Below are 21,157 nucleotides of genomic sequence, written 5' to 3' on the forward strand. Positions count from 1 at the left end.
TCTTGACCCGACTACGGTAGGACCCATAGTTTTGGAGCTATGGATCTTTAAAGTTCAATTTTTTATGATTTCGGCAGCCTACAACTTCAAAAGGAAGCATTTGTGCATCCAAGTTGGTCTATACTCTTTGTCTTATCTTGGACTCAGGAATCACCTCCCAAATGTTGTCGGTGTTGTTTTGAAACACGCTGTATAAATAAAGAAACCTATAGTAGAAATTTAAACTGTGATATTTGACTGTAAAGAAGTTATGAAGTTCTCAACCATTTGTTTCTTAACTGCATCCTTAACCAAACTTGAATCATAGAACACATCGTTTTAATTTATTATACCTAATTTAATGTTGAATGACTTACATTGTAGAATAAGCTTACGGCATTCAAATTTAAAAAGTTAATTTTGAAAATTAAATAAAATTTATCACAACAACGAATAAAAATAAAGTATTAAAAGAAGTAAGAAATTAATAAAGCACTGGAAAATATGAAACTGATTATTATAATTGAGTTGATTTTAACGCTCGTTTTAGCAGCGAGGCTATATGAGATGGGAATCCGAACCACATGAGCTCCCGCCGGGAATCGAAACCGGGTCTTCCACATTGTAATTGAATTACGAATAAGTACAGTAGGTAGGAGCATATCTCTGCACGCAACAAATTGCATTCATCATCGAAGAATGGTCTTCATCCACTCCAGACTTAAGTCCTCTTGACTACAAGATCTGGTCTATTTGGAAGAGGTGTGTGCTCAACCTCACATAAATGTGGTGCGTGCTGCCACTGATAATTAGTCGCGTCCGGCCCGTGTCCAGATGACATTTTAAATAATTGCTCTACCCATTGATTTGTCACGTACCCTTGTAAATGTATTTCTTTACGCATTTCTTTCCATGCTTCATTTTTATAGTCTGCTTACTTTGACACAAAACTTTTGACTGGACTGTGTCGAAATATTAGCACCTAATTTTATGATCAGTCACGACTGCTCCAAAGAACATTGTCCGTCTGTGTTACATCGGCTAAGATGTTCCAGACATATTTCCATCCGTACGACTTTGTTTGTCGGCGAGGTGCTGCGGTACCCATTGGGCACATTTTTCATTAGCCCAGTTCCTTGTGAAGAGAGTTCTGAATGTATTGAAAGGTTTAGTACGGGTATACAGTAATTTTCATTCATGTTTACGGCAGTAATCTTTCCCTGATTGATTACAGGCAGCTGTCCAGGTCATGGAAGATCCGCCGCCATACCTGTCTTCTACACTCGGGCTGTGTCCAAAATATACAAGTGCGTATTTGAAGTACACTTCTTTTCGGAATTGACATCACCCAGTGTGCGTCTAAAAGTCCAAGTTCACAAGTCTGCGAGTGCATATTATGTAGCGTACTTAAAATGGCTGTTTCTTCGGAACACCTATACTGTCAAAATGACTGTTAAATAAATTTTTGAAAAAACATGTTTTTAATTAATTAATTTATTTTTGTTAAGATGAATACTTATAATAATTTCCTTGATAAATATGCAAAGTAGTGATTCTTTAAGTCACAACATAGTGTGATATTGTTACATCACATATTTTACAAAAATAACCGAAACGCAGCATTCACGTTATGTTCTCTGATTATACTGATACAATGGAATTTGAAATAGGATTAGCAATTAGATTTCTGGGCTTTCGGCATCTATAGCCACGTTACCCCGTCACCTATACGAGGCAAAGGAAGGAAGGGAGCGGCCTGGTACCATCATGTAAGGGCCATCCCGGCATTTGCCTGGTGTGAATGAGGGGAAACCTCCAGGATAGCTGGCCGGAAAAAGGCTTTTATACTTTTTTCGACCGAATGTCACCACCGGAAATCGAAACCGGGACCGCTAGCACCAATTTGTGTATGTTAGCAACGCTACGCCTGGCCACAGGAATTTAAAATAGTGTAGGAAAATAACCAAATGATATAATGATATTTGTGCTTAAAATATTGCATGGTTCATGTAGGTTAATTGTGGTAATTAACTATCAGTACTGCAGTTATTTGCAAGTACATTACAACCTTTAATGGCGTATGAATTAAAATTTTCCGCTATACCCTACAACAATGAATATTCATATTATTCGTTACTCTAAGGCTACAGTTATAGCTGCAAACGTTAATTCGAGGTAGATAGTAAGGTTTAATTTACTAGCTTTGATTCGGAACAAATTCCTATCAAGGCTACACTATTTCCTTGCACTTGGTCTATATGAGGGCCCTTAATATGCCAATTAGCGTACATTTTGAATTTTTGACAGCTAACCAAAAGTGAAATACAGGTAAAAAAAAAATCCTTTCCATGTATTTACCGGAATTTTCACAAATTACTCTTAATTCGTATAATTACATTATTGCTCCGCTATGAAACTATTGTGAAAGCTCTCTCTTCCATATAGTTGAACAAAAGCCATAAAGCCATTACATAACATACACACTGTATTTTATTTTCATACAATCGTCTCTCTATGGTTATGCTTGAACGTGGGGATTTGTTTCGTAAGTAACCATTTCTGCAAAGGGGAGCATGAGGGAGAGACGGCAGCTGTATACCAACTGAAGTGTAGGGCATCGAAAGCGTAGTCGCGAGCTTCAGTTGTGAATCCGATTACTATAATGAAGTGCATGTAAGTATTGTAGTGTGTATACAATGCAGGGCTCCATTTAAAAAGGTTTATAAGGTAGTAATCTTTTTTTTTTTTTTTTTTTTTTTTTATTATTTTTACCATAATCCTTTAATCATGGTGCTTGCCAATACAAATATGTGTGATCTTTATATATTGGTATTTCAAAGTGACACAGTATTACTTTTTATTGTAAATTTTGCAAAGTTTGGTCCTCGTATTGTTCAACTGCACCACTTTTTTCCTTTTCATCCTTGTATTAACTTTTGGTGCAGATTAAGAATATGGAGATCACTTCGAAGATTTACGGGTAAAATTATAGATTCACAAAGTAGGAACATATATTCAACTTAATTATTAGCGAAATATAGTGGAAATAACCCAATTAGTATGCCTTAACTAAAGCAATACGATATAAATAACATAATTAAGATAAGCGTCATTTTTGTGTAATCCCATCGTACAGGAAGCAATTATACACAACATGAACTCTCTAAGAGCTGATACATTATGCGTTTCCCAAAGTGGTTTTGTGCCACATTTACAATAAATAAAGCTCCGATGTTCTAACAGTCTTGCTAGTTAGAAATTCCCAAGTTACTTTTAAGGTCTAAGAAGTTGTCATTGCTTTCAAATAGCCCCTTACCCCCAGTGTTACTCTCTTCTCGGTGGATTACGAAATATTCTCTCGCGCAAGCATGCCTAATGAAATAGAACTTCGCCAATAGTTGGTTATCAGTTATTAAGAGTTTACTTTGTGCATAACACAGTATGTATATAGTCATTGCCTTTACACTCCTTGTTCCCTAGATCAGAAACACGTCTTACTCGTTCAGGCCTGTGACAACTGTTGCCACCTAGTAAACAAAACCTACACTGTTTAGAGACGAAAGATGAGATCTCCGAGGCCGCAGTTGCTTTCCTGAAATTACAAAAATGTGGACTTTAGAATAAAACGGCACGAACTTTTGGTGTGCACCTCGTACTTTATCTCTCTTTATTAATGACTTAATCAGCAGCCAGTAGGCTTGGACACGCCTTGCTCTGAATTGAAAGCGGAATATAATATTTAATGTTCTACGGTTATGTCTTGTAGGCTAAAGGAAACAGACTGATAAATGCAAGATAATAATGATGGTAGAATTGAGAAAAAGATCGAGGAAAATAATTTAAAAACATGGAAACGATGTTGCTAATCACAAACTCACATGGCATGGGAACGAACCAGAGGTGAGTGTCCTACCACTGTCACCGTGCTCCCTTTCCCTATGAATTAAGCTCAAAGAAACGGTCCGTCTCCCTCCTGCTAATGACTGACTACGAACCATGGCATCAAAGTGTGGCAGTCCTATGAAAAAGATAACTTCTTGCACGGTGACGTCCTTAAATCAATATTTCTCGTGCGGAGGATATCTTCCCATTTCATACGATTCTATCGACCACTGCAGTTACACCAAATTATAATGTACCTCTAAATTTTACGCAAAATAACGTTATGTGGTGTATCATTCTGATGCTATGTAGTTTAAAAAGAGATTAAAACAACACATATTTCAGTTTCCTATATTTTCACTCGCTTTTTATACACAGCAATAGATCCATTCAATTTAGCACCAGTTGAGAATATGTGTTTGGAGGTTTTAGTCACTGAATAAACACTGCAATCTGACATTTTATCCTTTGTCACCTTTCTTTTCTTTCTTTCTTCCTTCTCCTACTGCTGTTGATGATGATGCCTTTCCATCTTGCCACGCGATTGCTCTTAGTTCCTCTTCCACGGCTTGATTCACGTTTTTGGTTATTAGTTTCTTCAATTTCTGTGATTCCGCTAACTTCAACTTCTTTGGTGCGATTGGTTTATCTACAAGAACAAAAAAACAAATGTATATAATGTTAATGCACGTGTTAAGTAAACAACGATAGTAACAACTGAACTACGTTTTACATGACACAATAGATGCAAATAAAAAGTGTACACGTGGTTCAATAACACTACGCAAATTGAATTGTATAATACATTTTATCCTTCTTTTACTCAGAAAACTATAAATTTCGGACATTTCTTCTTTCTTATCTCCACAAATTAAAAACACAGAAACCATGTGTTCGTTTCTCCACCATGATAGAACACGCTCCATTTACTGTACTAATCAAAATACTGTAGTTTCCATTTCTTTCTTGATCTCAAAGGTTAAACCGAAAGATCGCAGTCACTCGAACTAACGAAATCGAAATGGAGAATGAAGAAGAGTAAAGATTTCATTTGTATTAGAAATATTAATTCAGTATCTTCCATATGTAATTGTGTACCCTTGGGTACTCACTACGGATGTGAAAAACCTAGTTAAAAAAAAAAAAAGCCAAGTGGGTTTTACTGGGTAAAATTGGGTTTTATTGGGCAAAATTGGGTAATATTGGGTTTTATTAAATTTTGTACGTATACTTTAAAGCCATATTCTTATTAAAATACCAGTTATGCATATATGTTCTAGTATAAACATTAAACTATGGAATTCCTTGCGGGACCGCGGGAGATTGCGTCTGGCGCGGGTTCCTACTTCGATCCCAGCTTCCGCCAAGTGCGTTTTGTGGTGGACAAACATTATGTGCATCGGTTTCTCGGGGTAGTTTCACCATGCCATCATTATTATCCATATCATCACAGTCTCCCTTACCCGTGGTGCATAATCATGAGACATTGAACTAAATTTAGAAATAACAAAAAAGAAAGAGAAAATAATGAACAAAGAATTCGTGAAGTCACATACGCGTTTTGTGGGACACACTTTGCACCATTGACACTCGCTTATATTTCGATTTCTAGAAAGAAGGAAGTACAGTTTTCTAGAGTACGAAAGATGTGGATAATCTTATGTAATCCAGAATAGGAATAAAATCCCCTCTTATACTTATGATTCAAATCCTTGATCCAGCCGTCCTGAGTTTCGCTCAAAACACGCCAGGCAGGAGCCAGAGATTTAAAAAAAAAAAAAATATTAAATGGATAATGTTTCCTAAAAGATTTTTTTTTTTTTTTTTTTTTTTTTTTGAAAACTGAAATGCTGGAAATGGATTTTTTTCTCATTTTCAGTTGACAATTTGGTTTCTTACAATATATTTTACGATTAAAGGGGTTTGCGACATCTTGAATAACTCAAATAGTTATATATATATATATATATATATATATATATATATATATATATATATATATATATATATATATGGGTCATTCTATTTGAAAAGGGGTTTTTGAGGGTTTGAAAAACGAAATTTTCACACTATTCAAAATCATTATTTTCTTTTATTTTTCTGTTCGCTATAATGACTTATCTTAACATCAATACAGTGGTTCAACACGAGAACCAATATTTTGAGAAATATTGGTTAATTTTAAAAAAATGCTCTGAACGGAGGTGACAGTTAACTGAACGGAAGTAACAGCTAACTGAATGGAGAAAATTTTATACCAGCATGGATGTGACAAGACCATCTCTGCAATTCAAAAGTAAAAATTTGTAACGAATTTCGAAAAAAGTAGTATTACATAATATAACATTAGTATTACACATGTGCATAAATGATTGCCAATGTCCAGAACTCACTGTTGACATTAGCATTCAAATGAAGTACAGTATTTTGCTTAACATATGCTATCCTTAATAATAGTTTATTATAAGAAGAAATACGATGTGCGCATTAAAAATATAGCTAGTTAAGAGGCTTCATTGTGACGAAATTAAACTTCCGCCAAGTTTTCAGATTTTGTGTAATATCTTCAAAATGGATAAAATTAATCAAAAAGTGGAAACTCATTGTACTAGACAATATTATTTTGCATGAATGTATGTACTTACACAATTTCAACGTGTTTTGATTTCTACCTGCCTATCAACATATCAGTTACATCAAAAGTCCCATTTCAAATAGAATGACCCATATACATATACACTATGTGATCAAAAGTATCCGGACACCACAAAAACATACGTTTTTCATATTAGGTGCATTGTGTTGCCACCTGCCAGGTACTCATTATCAGCGACCTCAGTAGTCATTAGACATCGTGAGAAAGCAGAATGGGGCGCTCCGCGGAACTCACGGACTTCGAACGTGGTCAGGTGATTGGGTGTCGGATTTGTCAGAAGTCTGTACGCAAAATTTTCACACTCCTAAACATTCCTAGGTCCACTGTGTCTGATGTGATAGTGAAGTGGAAACGTGAAGGGACACGTACAGCACAAAAGCGTACACGCCGATCTCGTGTGTTGACTGACAGAGACCGCCGACAGTTGAAGAGGGTCGTAAAGTGTAACAGGCAGACATCTATCCAGACCATCACACAGGAATTCCAAACAGCATCAGGATCCACTCCAAGTACTATGACAGTTAGGCGTGAGGTGAAAAAACTTGGATTTCATGGTCGAACGGCTGCTCATAAGCCACACATCACGCAGGTAAATCCCAAACGATGCCTCGCTTGGTGTAAGGAGCGTAAACATTGGACAGTCCTGAATGGAAAAACGTGTGGAGTGACGAATTACGGTACACAATGTGGCGATCCGATGGCAGGGTGTAGATATGGTGAATGCCCGGTGGACGTCATCTATCAGCGTGTGTAGTACCAACAGTAAAATTCGGAGGTAGTGGTGTTATGGTATGGTCGTGTTTTTCTTGAAGGGGGCTTACACCCCTCGTTGTTTTGCGTGGCACTCTCACAGCGCAGGCCTACACTGATGTTTTAAGCATCTTCTTGCTTCCCACTGTTGAAGACCAATTCGGGGGTGGCGAATGCATCTTTCAACACGATCGGGCAGCTGTTCATACTGCACGGCCTGTGGCGGAGTGGTTACACGACCATAACATCTCTGTAATGGACTGGCCTGCACAGAGTCAATGACTTGAATCCTATAGAACACCTTTGGGGTGTTTTGGGACGCCGACTTCGTGACAGGCCTCACCGACTACATCGATACCTCTCCTCAGTTTAGCATTCCGTGAAGAATAGGCTGCCACTCCCCAAGAAACCTTCCAGCACCTGATTGAAAGTATGCCTGCGAGAGTGGAAGCTATCATCATGGCTAAGGGTGGGCCAACACCATACTGAATTTCAGCAGTACCGATGGAGAGCGCCACGAACTTGTAAGTCATTTTCAGCCGGGTGTTCGGATACTGTTGATCACATAGTATATTGTAATATCCTGTGATGTTGTAAACAAACAATTCCACAAGTCAATGTTCATAAACACCACCACGTGGTTCGGCAAGATGATTTCACACCAGATGGATCTACAATTACTTCCAGATGACAGCTTCTAGCCCCTGCCACGGAGCAGAAGACGACATCGAAACAGCAGCGCCACCGCCATCCAAGGAACCCTATAAACTGAATGGACAAAGGCAGTTCAGTACCAATTTTCTGCTGACCCTCCTCTAGTTTGCTTCGGAACATTAGGAGTAACCTAACCCAGGGCCTCTAGTCTGCTTCGGGACTACGCCTATCCTTTCTCCTGGCTTAGCCTGCTTCGGGGCTCTGACTGGCAGGGTTGTCATGGTTTTTATTGAAAAAAAAAAAAAAAAGTTTGGACAGAAATTAGTTTGTATCACCTTGGTGCTATTCTGCAACAACAAGATTATGCTGGAAGGGATCACATAAGCTTAAAGCGGAATCCAAACAGCTTTTCGGCTTACATCCAAGAGAAACTCTCCATTTCGACACGAAACCGGGACTAATTGGTCACAAATGCGATTGCCGACTCCTGATAAAAATACGTTGCACTGATCTTTACATAGGCCTAGTTGTTAATATAATAGTCAAGAATCATTTCAGAAGGACAAAAGATAAACAGTTACACAAGTAAAAACATTATACAGAATTACATATAAATCGGGAAACTCCCGCCTTAGTCAATGGGAAAATCACGCTAAAACTGAGGTATTAAATTACAAAGTTGGTATGTAGGTATCATTCAATAAAATTAAAACAAAGTCGAATCCAAGCTGAAGTTGGAAGCTACGAAGGCAGTTGATAAATTTTGCAAATTACTATCAATATATTTAAGCAACCTTGGTTTCTTTATAAAACAACAGGCATTCAGGCCAGTAGAAATATATAATTTGGTTTCGTTTCGTATGTTTAGGCTTAACATCCTTATGAAATACGAAGGTTATCACGGAGAAGACTTTCGCTTAAAGGGACATCTCGAATCACTACTTGGTTTACACTTCAAAGATGGGTTGTGGTTCGACCGAGAACTGAACATGGGACCTCTTGATTAAAAGGTGAAAAGTAGATAAACGTAATGCAGATGGTTTGATATGTGGAGATATCACCATGAAGTTCACACGATTTAAAACATTTTTCGTTTGTTTGTTTAAACCACCTTGGTTTAAACCAGGCAACCCTGCTGACTGGGAATGCTAAGCTCACCCGCTTAGCCTGCTTCGGGGCTCTGTTGGCCAACTAACCTACTCACTGCTTGCTTCGGAGCTTTGGGCACCTAACACCACTCTGCCTAGCCTGCTTCGGGGCTCTGGAGAGATCCTGTCTGCGACCTACGGTCAAAGACCACCTATAGCTAACCTTTGATAACTAGAGAGATTAATTTGTACAATATTTTATGAAAATAATTTTATAGAGAAATTTTATAATAAAATGGTAGTGGGAGTTCGATTCTGGATACTCCTTTTATTAACGCTCTACCTATACCTATATGGGATAAAGTTTTACTATATATATATATATATATATATATATATATATATATATATGCATGCACTTCTCGTATATATATATGCACTTCTATATGGGCCCGTTAGTAGCTCTCAGAATGTCAGTCCATATTCAATCTCCCGCCATATGTTGTGTAGCATGTTCGGTGTGATCGACTTGATGCCTTCTTCAATTTTGTGACGAGGAGCAGGAATATCACGTACAGATATTTGACATAGACTCACAGGAAGAAATCCAGAGGGGTTATGTCGGAGATCGCGTTCAATCTATCGCTGTGGAAACGTTCCGTGTAAAGCCCTGCGAACATCTAAACGGGTCATTCCATGTCAATTCAACACAGTGACTTAATCTTACCATCTCAGATTTTAATAAAAGTTGTTACATACATGCCCTCTAGATACCAAATTTCAACTTTATATATCGACCGGCACTGAAGATAGGGCTATGTAAAATTTGGAAAGAATGCCCAAAATGGCATGTTGAATGCATTTTGAAATTGGAAATGCAGCTCTCCTAATTGAGCTAGCGAGTTGGTTGAGAGTCATTTTACAGCATTTTTCATGAGATTTCCTGTGGTACGGTATACAACAGTTATTGCTAATTAGCATAAAGGCTAATACAAATTTTTACTTTCAAAATCAAAATTTTAGTTCAATTTTTTTTCAAAAGTACGTATTTTGAAATTTTGAAATTGATTCCATGAATAAATAGTATTGTTGTAAATCACCTGGCAAAATATGACTTTGGGATGATAATGGGTACATTGTTTAAAAAATTCAAAACAAATACTTATTTTTCAAGAATACTCTATACGTAGGGTAATAACACAAGAACACTAAGTTTTACATTTCTGTGAAAATAAAAATGAACACTAATCTGAAGAAAGAGTACAGATGATTTCATAGTCTTCATAATATGAGAATGATGAAGATGGCCAGGTGGACGAAGAAAAGTTACTTTTATTTCATCAAGTTCTTCATTTTTCTGTAAAACATACCCGAACCACCAATTTCCTTCATAGACAGCGGTGACATAGCGTGATACGTCTTCTAATTGAAGTTTATCTGGAGATTGTGACATGTCCTTTTCCCAACCCTGCAAACCATCTGAAAAGTGTTTCACCAATAAGTGTTCCTTTGATAGTCAATGCTTGATCGATGCGACTTTCCAGGAACATTTCAGCTCCAGTATATTCCTCTTGGGTTGAGTAGGCAACATTTACTTTGGTAATGTTTTTTACTGCCCACTTGAAAAGTTGCCTTGGAGTTTGAATCTGATTGTCATAGGGTCTCTTTACTGAACCGCCTACTCCATTGCAAGGCCCATTTCCATGTTCTATAGTCGAGAAGTACCACCCTCCTTTCACTTTAAAAGCTACCTCATGGATGCAGAGGTTAAAAAGGTTTTCTTATTTTTGTATTGAGCGGTAGACCTGTCGGAAAAAAAAAAAAACTTGTTTGGAAGTTTTTGAAATTCGGATGTCAGAAATGATATGAGCCTTTTTTTGAAAGATGTAAATAGCAACTGTATTGTGCTCCAGGCAATCGGAAACAACTACATATTTTACATGTTCAACTTCGTTTTCCTGTTTGAAATATGAAACAAAAGGATTGATTGTGACCTGTTAGCTTGTCCAGTGGTAGCTCTGTTCTTCATCTTGTAGTGCTGTGCTATAATTTTCAGAAAAACCAAAATGACGGCACATTCTGATTTTTTAAGATTTTCTTTTGGTAGTTAAAGAAGGCTCCCTCTTGTTTGGCAATGAACTCATGCCTACCCGCTAAAGCTGCTTCAATTCCTTTGGTTTCTTTAGGCTTAACTCCTTATGTAACAGCGAGGTTATGAAGGATTAGACATATTACTTGAAGTGGCATCTGAACCACTACTCAGTTTCCACCTGGGAGAAATTTTGTGGGTTCATCGGGCTCCTTAATTACAAGGCGAAAACTAGATTCAACTAACACAGATGATTCGACATATGTGAAAACGTCAGTATGAAATTCACGTGGCATTTGTAATTACAACTTGCGGCATTTCTGCATTTTTTTTACACCAATTGTTTTTTCTATATAAAAAAAATCACCTAGTTTAAACCAGCCAACCCTGGTGTTGTTCCAGTGCTATATACTTTTTACAAACCACATTTATTTACATTAACATTTTAAATTGTGAAGCTTTTCAATAGCGGTCGATATATAAAGTTGAAACTTGGTATTTTTCTTAACCTATATGAATAGAATACGAGAAAAAATTTCATGACAATCTGAGATGGTAAGGTAAACTTTGTTCTCAAATTGTGTTGATTTGACCTGGAATGGCTCAAACACCAGTGCGATGCGGCACCATCCTGTTGAAATATCACGTTTAGTTGCAAAGGGAGTAGCTGGGGAAAAGCAAAGTGTTCAAGCATGTCCAGATAAACGGGACAAGTTATTGTGTGCTCCATGTGTAACAGACCGATTACCGGTTTGTTTACATTGGATCCGTATTGTTATGTGTACCGGCTGAAGTCGAAGTTGGTTCCAGCATAATATTACTGTGCCCAGTTTTGTTACGTGTAAGTTTACACTAATTTAATATTAATTCGTTCTGTATTGTTAGTACAAGGCACTTAAACTCATCCGGAAAGTTAAATTAAAACTTTGAGTATTTTTTTTTTTAAATCTAGTTTTACCGATTCACTTCAAACCATGTAACCGTTTCTTTACAGTTTATACAGTATTTTGGAACAATTAATATAAGTAAAACCGGATACTACTAAATTTTAGCTTAAAAGCTTACCGAATATTTGATATAGTTGTGTTATTAGATTTCATTCATTTGTGAATTATCTCGACGTTCACTTGTTACACTATATTACTGCTGATATGGCGATCCCTCTGGTTATTGCCGCAAGAGGGCGTTCGAATCTCTATACGTGAAACTAACAGTTTAAAAGATGGCGGCTCGGCAGTGAAAAGAAGTCCTCCGTTGTTATGACAAAACCTAAACAAGTGCCTGAAGAGAATAATCTTTTTTTTTATTTATTTATTGAATAGGGTTTTCGGTAAGTTAGATATTAAAAATAGATATAGAGATTCATGATTTTTACGGTTAGGTTCTTGTATTGATATGTATTTATGGTAAAATTGCGCGAATCATAATCAAAGATATAATATTAGAAACCGCGTTTATCAAGGCCTGGCTACGAGTGGAAGATGACGCAGTGAATTGATAGATTTCGGCGCGTAAGAACGATGGTCTAGGTCAGTCTCTTAAAAAGTCAGAAATTTCGCAACTAAAATGCAAATTCGGCCTGCAACCTAGTAAAAATTGTGATTTAGGATAACCTGAAACATTATTTGGAGGAAATAGATATTAAGGAGTTCTGACCGAAGTCAAAATTCGTTAAAACCTTTTTGGATGAAGACTATCGAATGTTACCTCCGCCATCATTAGGAATCTGAAATGATGGGTCAAGAGGTATAAATGGTTGAGATTAGTCTCGTCGATTTGTGGAACGACATCCTACTATGGTAGTATGTGGAGCCAACAATCCGGGGATATTAGTGTCAACCCTTCACTTAAACAGGTTGGATAGTCTAGCCGAACCTGAGGAGTAAACAGGGACTCAGACCTGTTGATAATTGGGTAACATTTTTCCTTATTTTCTATAAACAGTATAGCATTTCAACTAATGGCATCTTTAAGAATCAGGATGGGTAACTAAGTTAAAAGGGCGTTACGCGTCTCTGAACTTATCAATCGTCATCGTCCACTCATATACAAGCATGTATAACTGGATTATTAAATCTTATGTGTGTCTCTACGTAAATTTGAAAATGTTAGGGTAATACTTTACTTTGTACGCACCTTTCGACGGCAATGTACTTTGAAAATTTTGAATATTTAAGTAAGATAGGTTATGTTAAACGCATTACTGAATTAATTATGTCTTGTGATAATGCCTTATTTTGTGAAACATTTGTTGTAGGTTAGGTTAGGTTTAATTTGTAAATGTGTGATCCTTTTCTTTTATCCATGTTTCTAAATTTAATACGTGCCTTTTCCATATTGCAAGGTGATATAGTTTTTTGGGGGGGAAACCTTTACTATGAACGCACATTCTGTATCTGAGAATTTAAGTGTTTCGTAATTTATTTCATTTGATCTAATATTGCTTCGTGATGTATGTCAATTGTAAACATTATTATGAAATTTCTTTGAGAGTGCTCTAATATATAGATGTGTCCTTTAGTCGTATTTGTAATACGTGCGTGTAGGTTAGCCAAAATTTCGTTTTTTTATGTGTAGAACCGGTAACAATTGTGATTTGAGCGTGATTTCCTATATTTTGTCGTGTGTCCCTTTGATATTGATTTTGTAATGTATTTTGTATACGTGCTTGCCATATTCTGTCGTGTGCATATTAAATACGTGTAATGTCGGTAAAATTGTATTTCGAACGTGTCTATTATTCTTATTTTGTCGTATGCCCTTTTATAGTATCTCTTAATACATTAGTAATTTAAAAATCCTCTTTTGTATGTATGATCACACTGCATTGCATCAGATATTTAGTTTTGTAGGTTAGGAAAAATTGAACATAACCTGTCCTCCGATGTTGATATCGTATCGTGATGAGTGCTAGTAATAGATTTGTGCCGATGCGGGAGAACTTTACTCTGGACATACCTCCGGAGTTCGACATTACTATTGATAAAATATTATTTCGTGCTATGTTTGTTTATTTTCTGTTAGGTATGTATTTACTTTGAACGTGCCATAGTTACAGTGCAGAATTAAATGTTCGTATATATATATATATATATATATATATATATATATATATATATATATATATATATATATATATTTGCCTCATTAAAACCAATAACGTTGGAATGTTTTTCAACTTGCTACTCTCACAAGTAGAATATGATGTCTCATGCGAATCCATCCCTCTATGAGTTTAATTAGTCGTAAACAAAGATAATAAGTCAAAAATGATAGTAATTGTTTACGAGGCGTTTCAGTAATTGGACCCTGTCGAGTATATATAGTTTTTTTTTTTTTTTGTTTTGTTTTCGCTAGACATCTGTAAATATATCATTTTCATTAATAGTAGTGCTTTCATAGCAGACGTATTATGCGAATGATGCATAGGCTAATGTAAAGTAATACATGATGCTACTCATTTTTTTTTAATTGAAAATGGAATTGTAGTAGCGATGATTCTGCCTATGTCTGCATAATTTGCATGTTGTTTGAGGGATGACAGGGACATTATAAGCAACGAACGCCCAATTAAAAAGAATCCTCTGTAAATACATAAGTAGAAGGGATGGATCGTCAATTCTTTGAATAATAATAATTTCGATATGTACTAACGAAATAAGTTTGAGAATCATGTTGGAGAATCTGGATATGTTAAAGCAATATAACAATATCCTTTTATAAAGATGTTAATGAAGTATCATAGAGATACCACGATGGAGGCAAATGTTTAATGACAATTTTTTTTTTTTTTTTTTTTTTGAATCTGTTATAATGTAATTGTTAACCAATGGCACAAATAAACTAGTCTTGAAAATTTAACTTTATGATTTCAAATACAATTTATAAACTTGAACTTATACAGTTCTAATTGCTCATTTTTTTTTTTTTTTTTTAATGTACTAATTAAGCTGAATAATGTTGACTCTTAACTCTTGGTTGGCCACAAAACAAGAATTTGGAAATCTTCTGATAATAGTAGTAACTTTATTTTTTTCTTCTTCTTCTCTAAAGCTAACGCAACCTGAACATTAAGTCTAATATAACCTTGAATTTTATTATTTTTTTTTTCAATACCCTGGGATGGTATTGTTATAATTGGCTACACCAGCCAGGATTTTTATTTACTTTAGCATTAAGACATAATGAATCAAAACGATTTGTAATACATGAAGAAAAATGGTCCGATAATTTTCGGTCGCGTCCCTACCAGTTTGAAACCATGACAAATGTTTTTGAAACTCGTATCACTGCTAAAACCCACTTCCTCCCACTACCCTCGCCTGCGAGGATACTCATCATCGTTGACGCGCCTGCTCCCTTCGAATGCACCTCCGCACCAACTCTGCCCTGTTGATTCCGTTAGTTAGCATTCGTGCTTTCTAGTGGCCACCTAGCACAGGTTGGTTTGTGTTTACTCAAGTAGACGGTTCTACCAGATAGAAAATTTATACGTAAAATTCGAATTACAACATTTTTCGTGAAGGAATGAGAGTGTGAATATAAGTAATTACTGTCAGTGCACAGCACATTGAAATGAATTTTGAGTGATAGTGAAAAATGTTGTATGTGTAACTGTGCTCTTCCACTATTCTCGTTTACGCATATACCTCCCGTTGCTGACATGCTTGCCCACTGCGGACGCACTCCCTCGCTAACGCTCGGGACCCCTACTGCCGTCTTGCCCTGTCTCCGTTCAGCAGCATTCGAGCTTTTTAGTGGCCACCTTGCACACGTTGGCTAGTGTTTTATGCAATGTAGTTTTCATACTACTGTATTTATACTGCGCCCTCCTGAAGCAGGATTTACCCAAGTGGGCCCTGTCCGAAAAAAAACACGTTTTTTTTTTCGGGTTGGACCCACCTAAGTTTTTGAGCTTTATGTTAGTATTTTATTGGTACAATTAAGGTGATCAAATTGAAAGTGATTTTTATCAAATTTTGGACTTTCCTTGGGCGAATTAAATCCTTTCACGTCAAGGTATACAACAACATTCAACATACGACGTTCATAAAGTTCTGAATGCACTGAATGAATAAAAGAAACCTTACCTTAGCTTGTGATAATTCTAAAACCAATTAATGTATGGATTATGCTTATACCCTACCGTATTTGAAATAGAATAGCAATTTTATATTTTAGAAAATACTTTCCGTGACTAGTGTGCTCGCCAACGCTGAGGGACGTTATCCCTCATAAGTTTGATGGGTTTAAGGTCATGGGTGCCGGTACTACCAGTAAACATGTAGTACATTAGTAAAACTATTAGTATTAGTTTTTATTACTTTTGATGGTAACACAAGTATTCTTCAGGAAAATTTGGTTTTCCAACAACAACAGTTTATTCCAGTTATTTGTTGCTTCTCTTCAAATAAGCATTCTGTAAAATAAACAGCAGCAATGGTGTAAAAATTCTTGTCAAATTTATGAAGCTTAATGCTCAGAGTTACGAAAACCATGTTACGCTTATTACTTCAAGTGCTGAATTCAAACTTAAGTACTACCCTCAAATGGGGCTACTTTGATACAAAAAACAAGTTCTTAAATATTTTGTAAACAACATACCGTAAGCCCAATGTTATATTTTTAAAACCATGGCACAAAAGAGTACTATCACTCTGTTGATAACCATTGTTGTCAGATAATGTCTTCAGCTAGAAAAAAAAAAAAAAAAAAGGAAATACGAGTGTTCAAAATAGACCCATAAATGGGGCTACTTTGATCATAATGTTAATTGTTATTATAAAATTCTGCCTATAAGATCTATGATATTCTTTGATATTGAGTTTAAAAGAAGCGAGTTTTATGAACATTTTGGTATATATTACGTAGTTGTGCGATTTTCCTAACGGTCTACAGAAAATATTTTTAAAATGTACTTACCCAATATTTCTTAAAGGTTGATGTCCATCGTATCACTATTGCAACTTGAATATTTAAAACTTTAAAAGGTCTCTCTTGTCGTAAGAGGTCAGTATGTTCATATGAATCTAACAGAGACGTTTTTAAAGATACGCAAATATTTTTTTTTTCGGTAGGATGGATATGCACTATTTACACTATACAGGATGGTAAGAAACTATTTGTATATGATTGGAACATGCTTGACCTTATTGCAAATTGAGACCTTCAAAAGAGATGCCACCAAACTTAAGAAGACCTCGATTACTAAGAATGGGCTCTGGTAACATCGGAACAATGTGTTTTGCACAAAACACATCACTGTCTACATTTTCGGGTCAATACAATGTCATACTGGTACCTGTTTTATTAATGCGCGTAAACTTGACTTTCCAATTGCAGCTCTCTTTGTCTATGACTTGCCCAGTATAATGCCATTTACCTTTCTTTAGAATATACCGTACTATTACACACGAACTGATTTTTAGACCCACCAAAAAAAGCTGTTCATAGTAGCCCCATTTCTTACCTAAAACGACATGTGGTTTTCAAAAATTCACCAAAATTTGAATATAGGATAGACAACAATAGAACCTATTGGAATCGGTAGATAATGGCTGAGATTTCATCAATAACACTGATTTAGGCAGTTACTGCTTTAAACCAGAGTTCCAGGGACACAATTTTCTGGTCAAAAAAAAAAAAAAATCGCTTCATATTTAATAATTTTCCTCATATATGCTTCTAAGTAAAGCTTACAGATTTGTTATGGTTGAATTCAGAACACTCCAAACTACTACTTGTAATATTCCAATGAACCACAAATGACTTTTCAGGGCATGAAAATTTTGATTGAAACATTTTCCCAGTTTTGTTCAAAGTAGCCCCCATGTTCATAGTAGCCCCATTTGACGGTAGTGGAAGTTCTGATGTACAGTGAAGAAAGCTGCATTTTCGAGGAAAAAAAACCGTCGTGAAAGAAGAGGTCGGGAAATTCCCGGAACTAAACGCATAAAGCATCAGAACTGAATACATCAACAATAAAATTATTTATTGTACGCTGGAAAATATTTAATTTCATTTCAGACATTTTGAAACACTTATTTTATAAAACATGAGTTATATATTTGTTTTCAATTAATATATTTGGCGAACGTAACTGAGTTTCCTGCTGTGATTCCATCTATATTTGTTCGTCCGTCTGCCTACACCACATATACCACTATACCACTTTCAGTCTTTTAAGTTTAAATTTTCAGGGTATAAGCACTAGACACACTACATTTCCTGTACAGATTTTGGCGGCATACCAACGTAAAATTTCAAAATGACGGCCATTTTTTCAAAACAGTTGTGAATAGAAAGTTCTTGCAAGTAGTGACAACGATAATCTTGAAATATAAATAACATGTTAACACTTTCTAACCCTTACCTCCTTAATATTTACCCCAAAGATATTGAAATATTTCGAAAAACCCAATTAAACCCGAAAAAACCCACATGGGCCCAGGTGGGTTGAGCTTTTTCAAACCCTATCCTGAAGTTAATCTGCAAGTAGTAATGGAGCTCCTTATTTAGTGCATGCTCTGCTGAAAAAAATACAGCGTTCTAGCTAAAACTGAAAATAAATAAATATAACGTGTCAAATCTGACGGAATCATCTGCTCGAGTAATGCAGTTGGTTTGTGCTTTTTGCACTGCAGTTTTTATGCTACAAATCTGAAGGTGGATATAGTATACAACAGTCCCTCATCGTTTCCCGAGGACTCACAAAGTTCAGTCTTTTACGGATTATTCATTGAGGATCTAGGAACTTGAAAATGGGGTAACAAAGCGACTTTCATTTACTTATCGATAGTCCCCTTGAATTTTATCTAGGCCAAGTGAGATATTTTCATGTCGCCCAATGAAAACTTTTTACGGGACAAGAAGGAAATTCGTCAAAGAATTACGGTACAATTTGTCAACAATTTTTATGGTGCGCCCAAAATAAACCTATACATTTCTTTTTTTTTTTTTTTTAAGTAAGTAAGTAAGTACTATCAATGTATCAAACTTTGAGGGCGCTAAGCCTGCTATTTCAGAGTTGTTACAGTTACAAAAAAGGTGGTGGGTGTCTTACGAAGTTGGCATCTTGACTTCGTTGCTTGCTTCTCCAGAAATAATAATAATAATTTTATAAGTAGTGTCCTTTGTGTACTTAAGAAAAATGTTGTTTTTAACCTTCCAGCAAGATACAACTAAATTGCATATTTTGTACTTACTTATTCTTTTGGTCACTTGAGGTCCCGTTCGTTTCTTTTTAAGCTTAACATTGTCTGGTACTTTAGTTTTCACCTTTAACCCGTGTTGAGCCATGAAGTCTTGTTATTACCAACTTAATAAATTGTAAATATGTGCTATTATAAATCTTTTAGTCCGAATTGAATTTTCAGATTGCTGTAAAAATTAATTGCATACACACAGAATGAAAGTTCTTCGTTTACGATGGCATCACAACATGCACCACGTTTTTCTTCTTTTTCTTCTAAGAAGAGACAAACACAAAAATAATATCACCACTGTCTTGGAAAAGACCTATCAATAACAACAAAAGATAAATATAACAACAAAATGAAGAGAGAACAAATCGAACAGAGAAAAATTATGAGAAAATTAAAAGAGAAGCATCATATTCGTACAAGGGGAGAAAACTATCCTTTGCAGGAGAAAATGTGATCTGTAGAGCAGGCCCGTCCTGGGTTACTAATGAGGGTGGTAGACAAGTCTACCAAAAGGGACATGTCCCGGTGGGCCAGCACGGGCCTGCTGTAGAGGCATAAACGAGAAAAAAATTGAGCAAAGAAATTGAGGCCGTAAAAATGATGGTATCCAAGTTGAAAGGACCTGGTCCGTAAGTTGGAAACAAGAATGTGTAGAACTGAGGACGATATACTTAGGGAGTTAAGAGGATAAGAAAAACCAAGCGATTAGCTGTACCGAGTCAGCTCCACAATCACAGCGGGAAGAGAGACGTTGGCGGACACGACAGAGACGAACAGGAGTGACGGCAATATGAGGGTGAAGTTGTAGTAATAAATGGATTTTGAATGTAGAGGAGGTGGAAAGAATCCAAGGAGGGGAAGTAAGAAGTAGAGGGTAGTGCCAGTACCGAGTAGCGGTAGAACTTTGAGAGTTATAATGTTCCCAGAGAGAGAAGGCAGCAAATACGGAGTAGGCTTCTGCAAAAAAGATAGTAGAAGCAGGGTGCGAATTGGCGGGGGGGATGCCAGGGATTTCCCACCCTGGAGAAGAAAAATTTTATCCCTGGCAGGGATAACTTTTTCCCCCTCTGGAGTATTTTTAAATGGTCATAAAGATAAGATAGAAAAAGGGAACAATTCTTACTTTGCGTAGCTAACCCAAATATTACTTGATTGAAAATTTATGGAAGATCTCACATCTCAACTGTTTTGTACTTCCCCCCTGACACACACACACACATATATATATATATATGTGTGTGTGTGTGTGTGGGAGGACTGGGTGCGCATATGGGTGAAATTCATCCCCCCCTGGGAAAATTTTTCAATTCGCACACTGAGTAGAAGAGGAGGTATTTTGTAACTAAAATGTTAATTGAGAGAGGAATCATAGAAATCAACACCTACGCAATCACAGGAATTAGAACTATCGATATATAAATAACGGGTATTGAAAGGGAAACGAGCAAGCCAATATTTGAAAGGAGAAACATACATGCTGGAATGGTGAAGATCAATCGAGGAGGGTGGTAGGGGCGAAGTTCGATATTGATATCTAAGGTCGAAAGAGAATAATGCTAGGTAGTCCTAGTATGAGAAAGAAGGAGCAGGAGGAGGAACAGGGTGATATAACTAGAGTAGAGAAAGAGTTGGGAGGACGTATAAGGACGATGACGCGAGAAAACAATAGTTTGAGTTTGGGAAGGAAAATAATAGACGTACTTGTTAACCGAGAAAAGCAGAATTTATTACTGAGAAATTGAACATAAGTGAGAAGGGGTAACTTGCGCTTCCGTAAAAGCACTGCGGCGGCGGTGGTGAAAGAAAGGAAAAGTGTACATCAAACGGTTTCGTATTGAAGAGATTGAGTTGTAGC

General features: G+C 36.4%; 1 protein-coding gene across 1 annotated transcript; it reads right to left on the minus strand.

Annotated features, from left to right (window-relative positions):
• Positions 1–4,198: 4,198 nt before the first annotated feature.
• LOC145694835 (uncharacterized) lies at positions 4,199–19,560 on the minus strand. Its single transcript, XM_081771506.1, has 2 exons — positions 19,303–19,560; positions 4,199–4,510 (listed from the first exon to the last, which is right to left on the minus strand). Exons 1-2 carry the CDS (start codon positions 19,394–19,396, stop codon positions 4,323–4,325), a joined length of 282 nt encoding a protein of 93 aa, XP_081627632.1. The 5' UTR covers positions 19,397–19,560; the 3' UTR covers positions 4,199–4,322.
• Positions 19,561–21,157: the final 1,597 nt, after the last annotated feature.

The sequence above is a fragment of the Thermobia domestica genome, chromosome 9, assembly GCF_964235325.1.
Source record: "Thermobia domestica chromosome 9, izTheDome1.hap1.1, whole genome shotgun sequence".
Taxonomy (NCBI): domain Eukaryota; kingdom Metazoa; phylum Arthropoda; class Insecta; order Zygentoma; family Lepismatidae; genus Thermobia; species Thermobia domestica.

What these genes read in the sequence shown, in the direction of transcription:
- LOC145694835 (XM_081771506.1), bottom strand. Translation starts at nt 19,396, where the DNA reads ATGGCTCAACACGGGTTAAAGGTGAAAACTAAAGTACCAGACAATGTT. An exon ending in TCAAGTGACCAAAAGAATAA is followed by an intron (nt 4,511 to 19,302) that starts GTAAGTACAAAA and finishes TTGTTCTTGTAG; the next exon opens with ATAAACCAATCGCACCAAAG.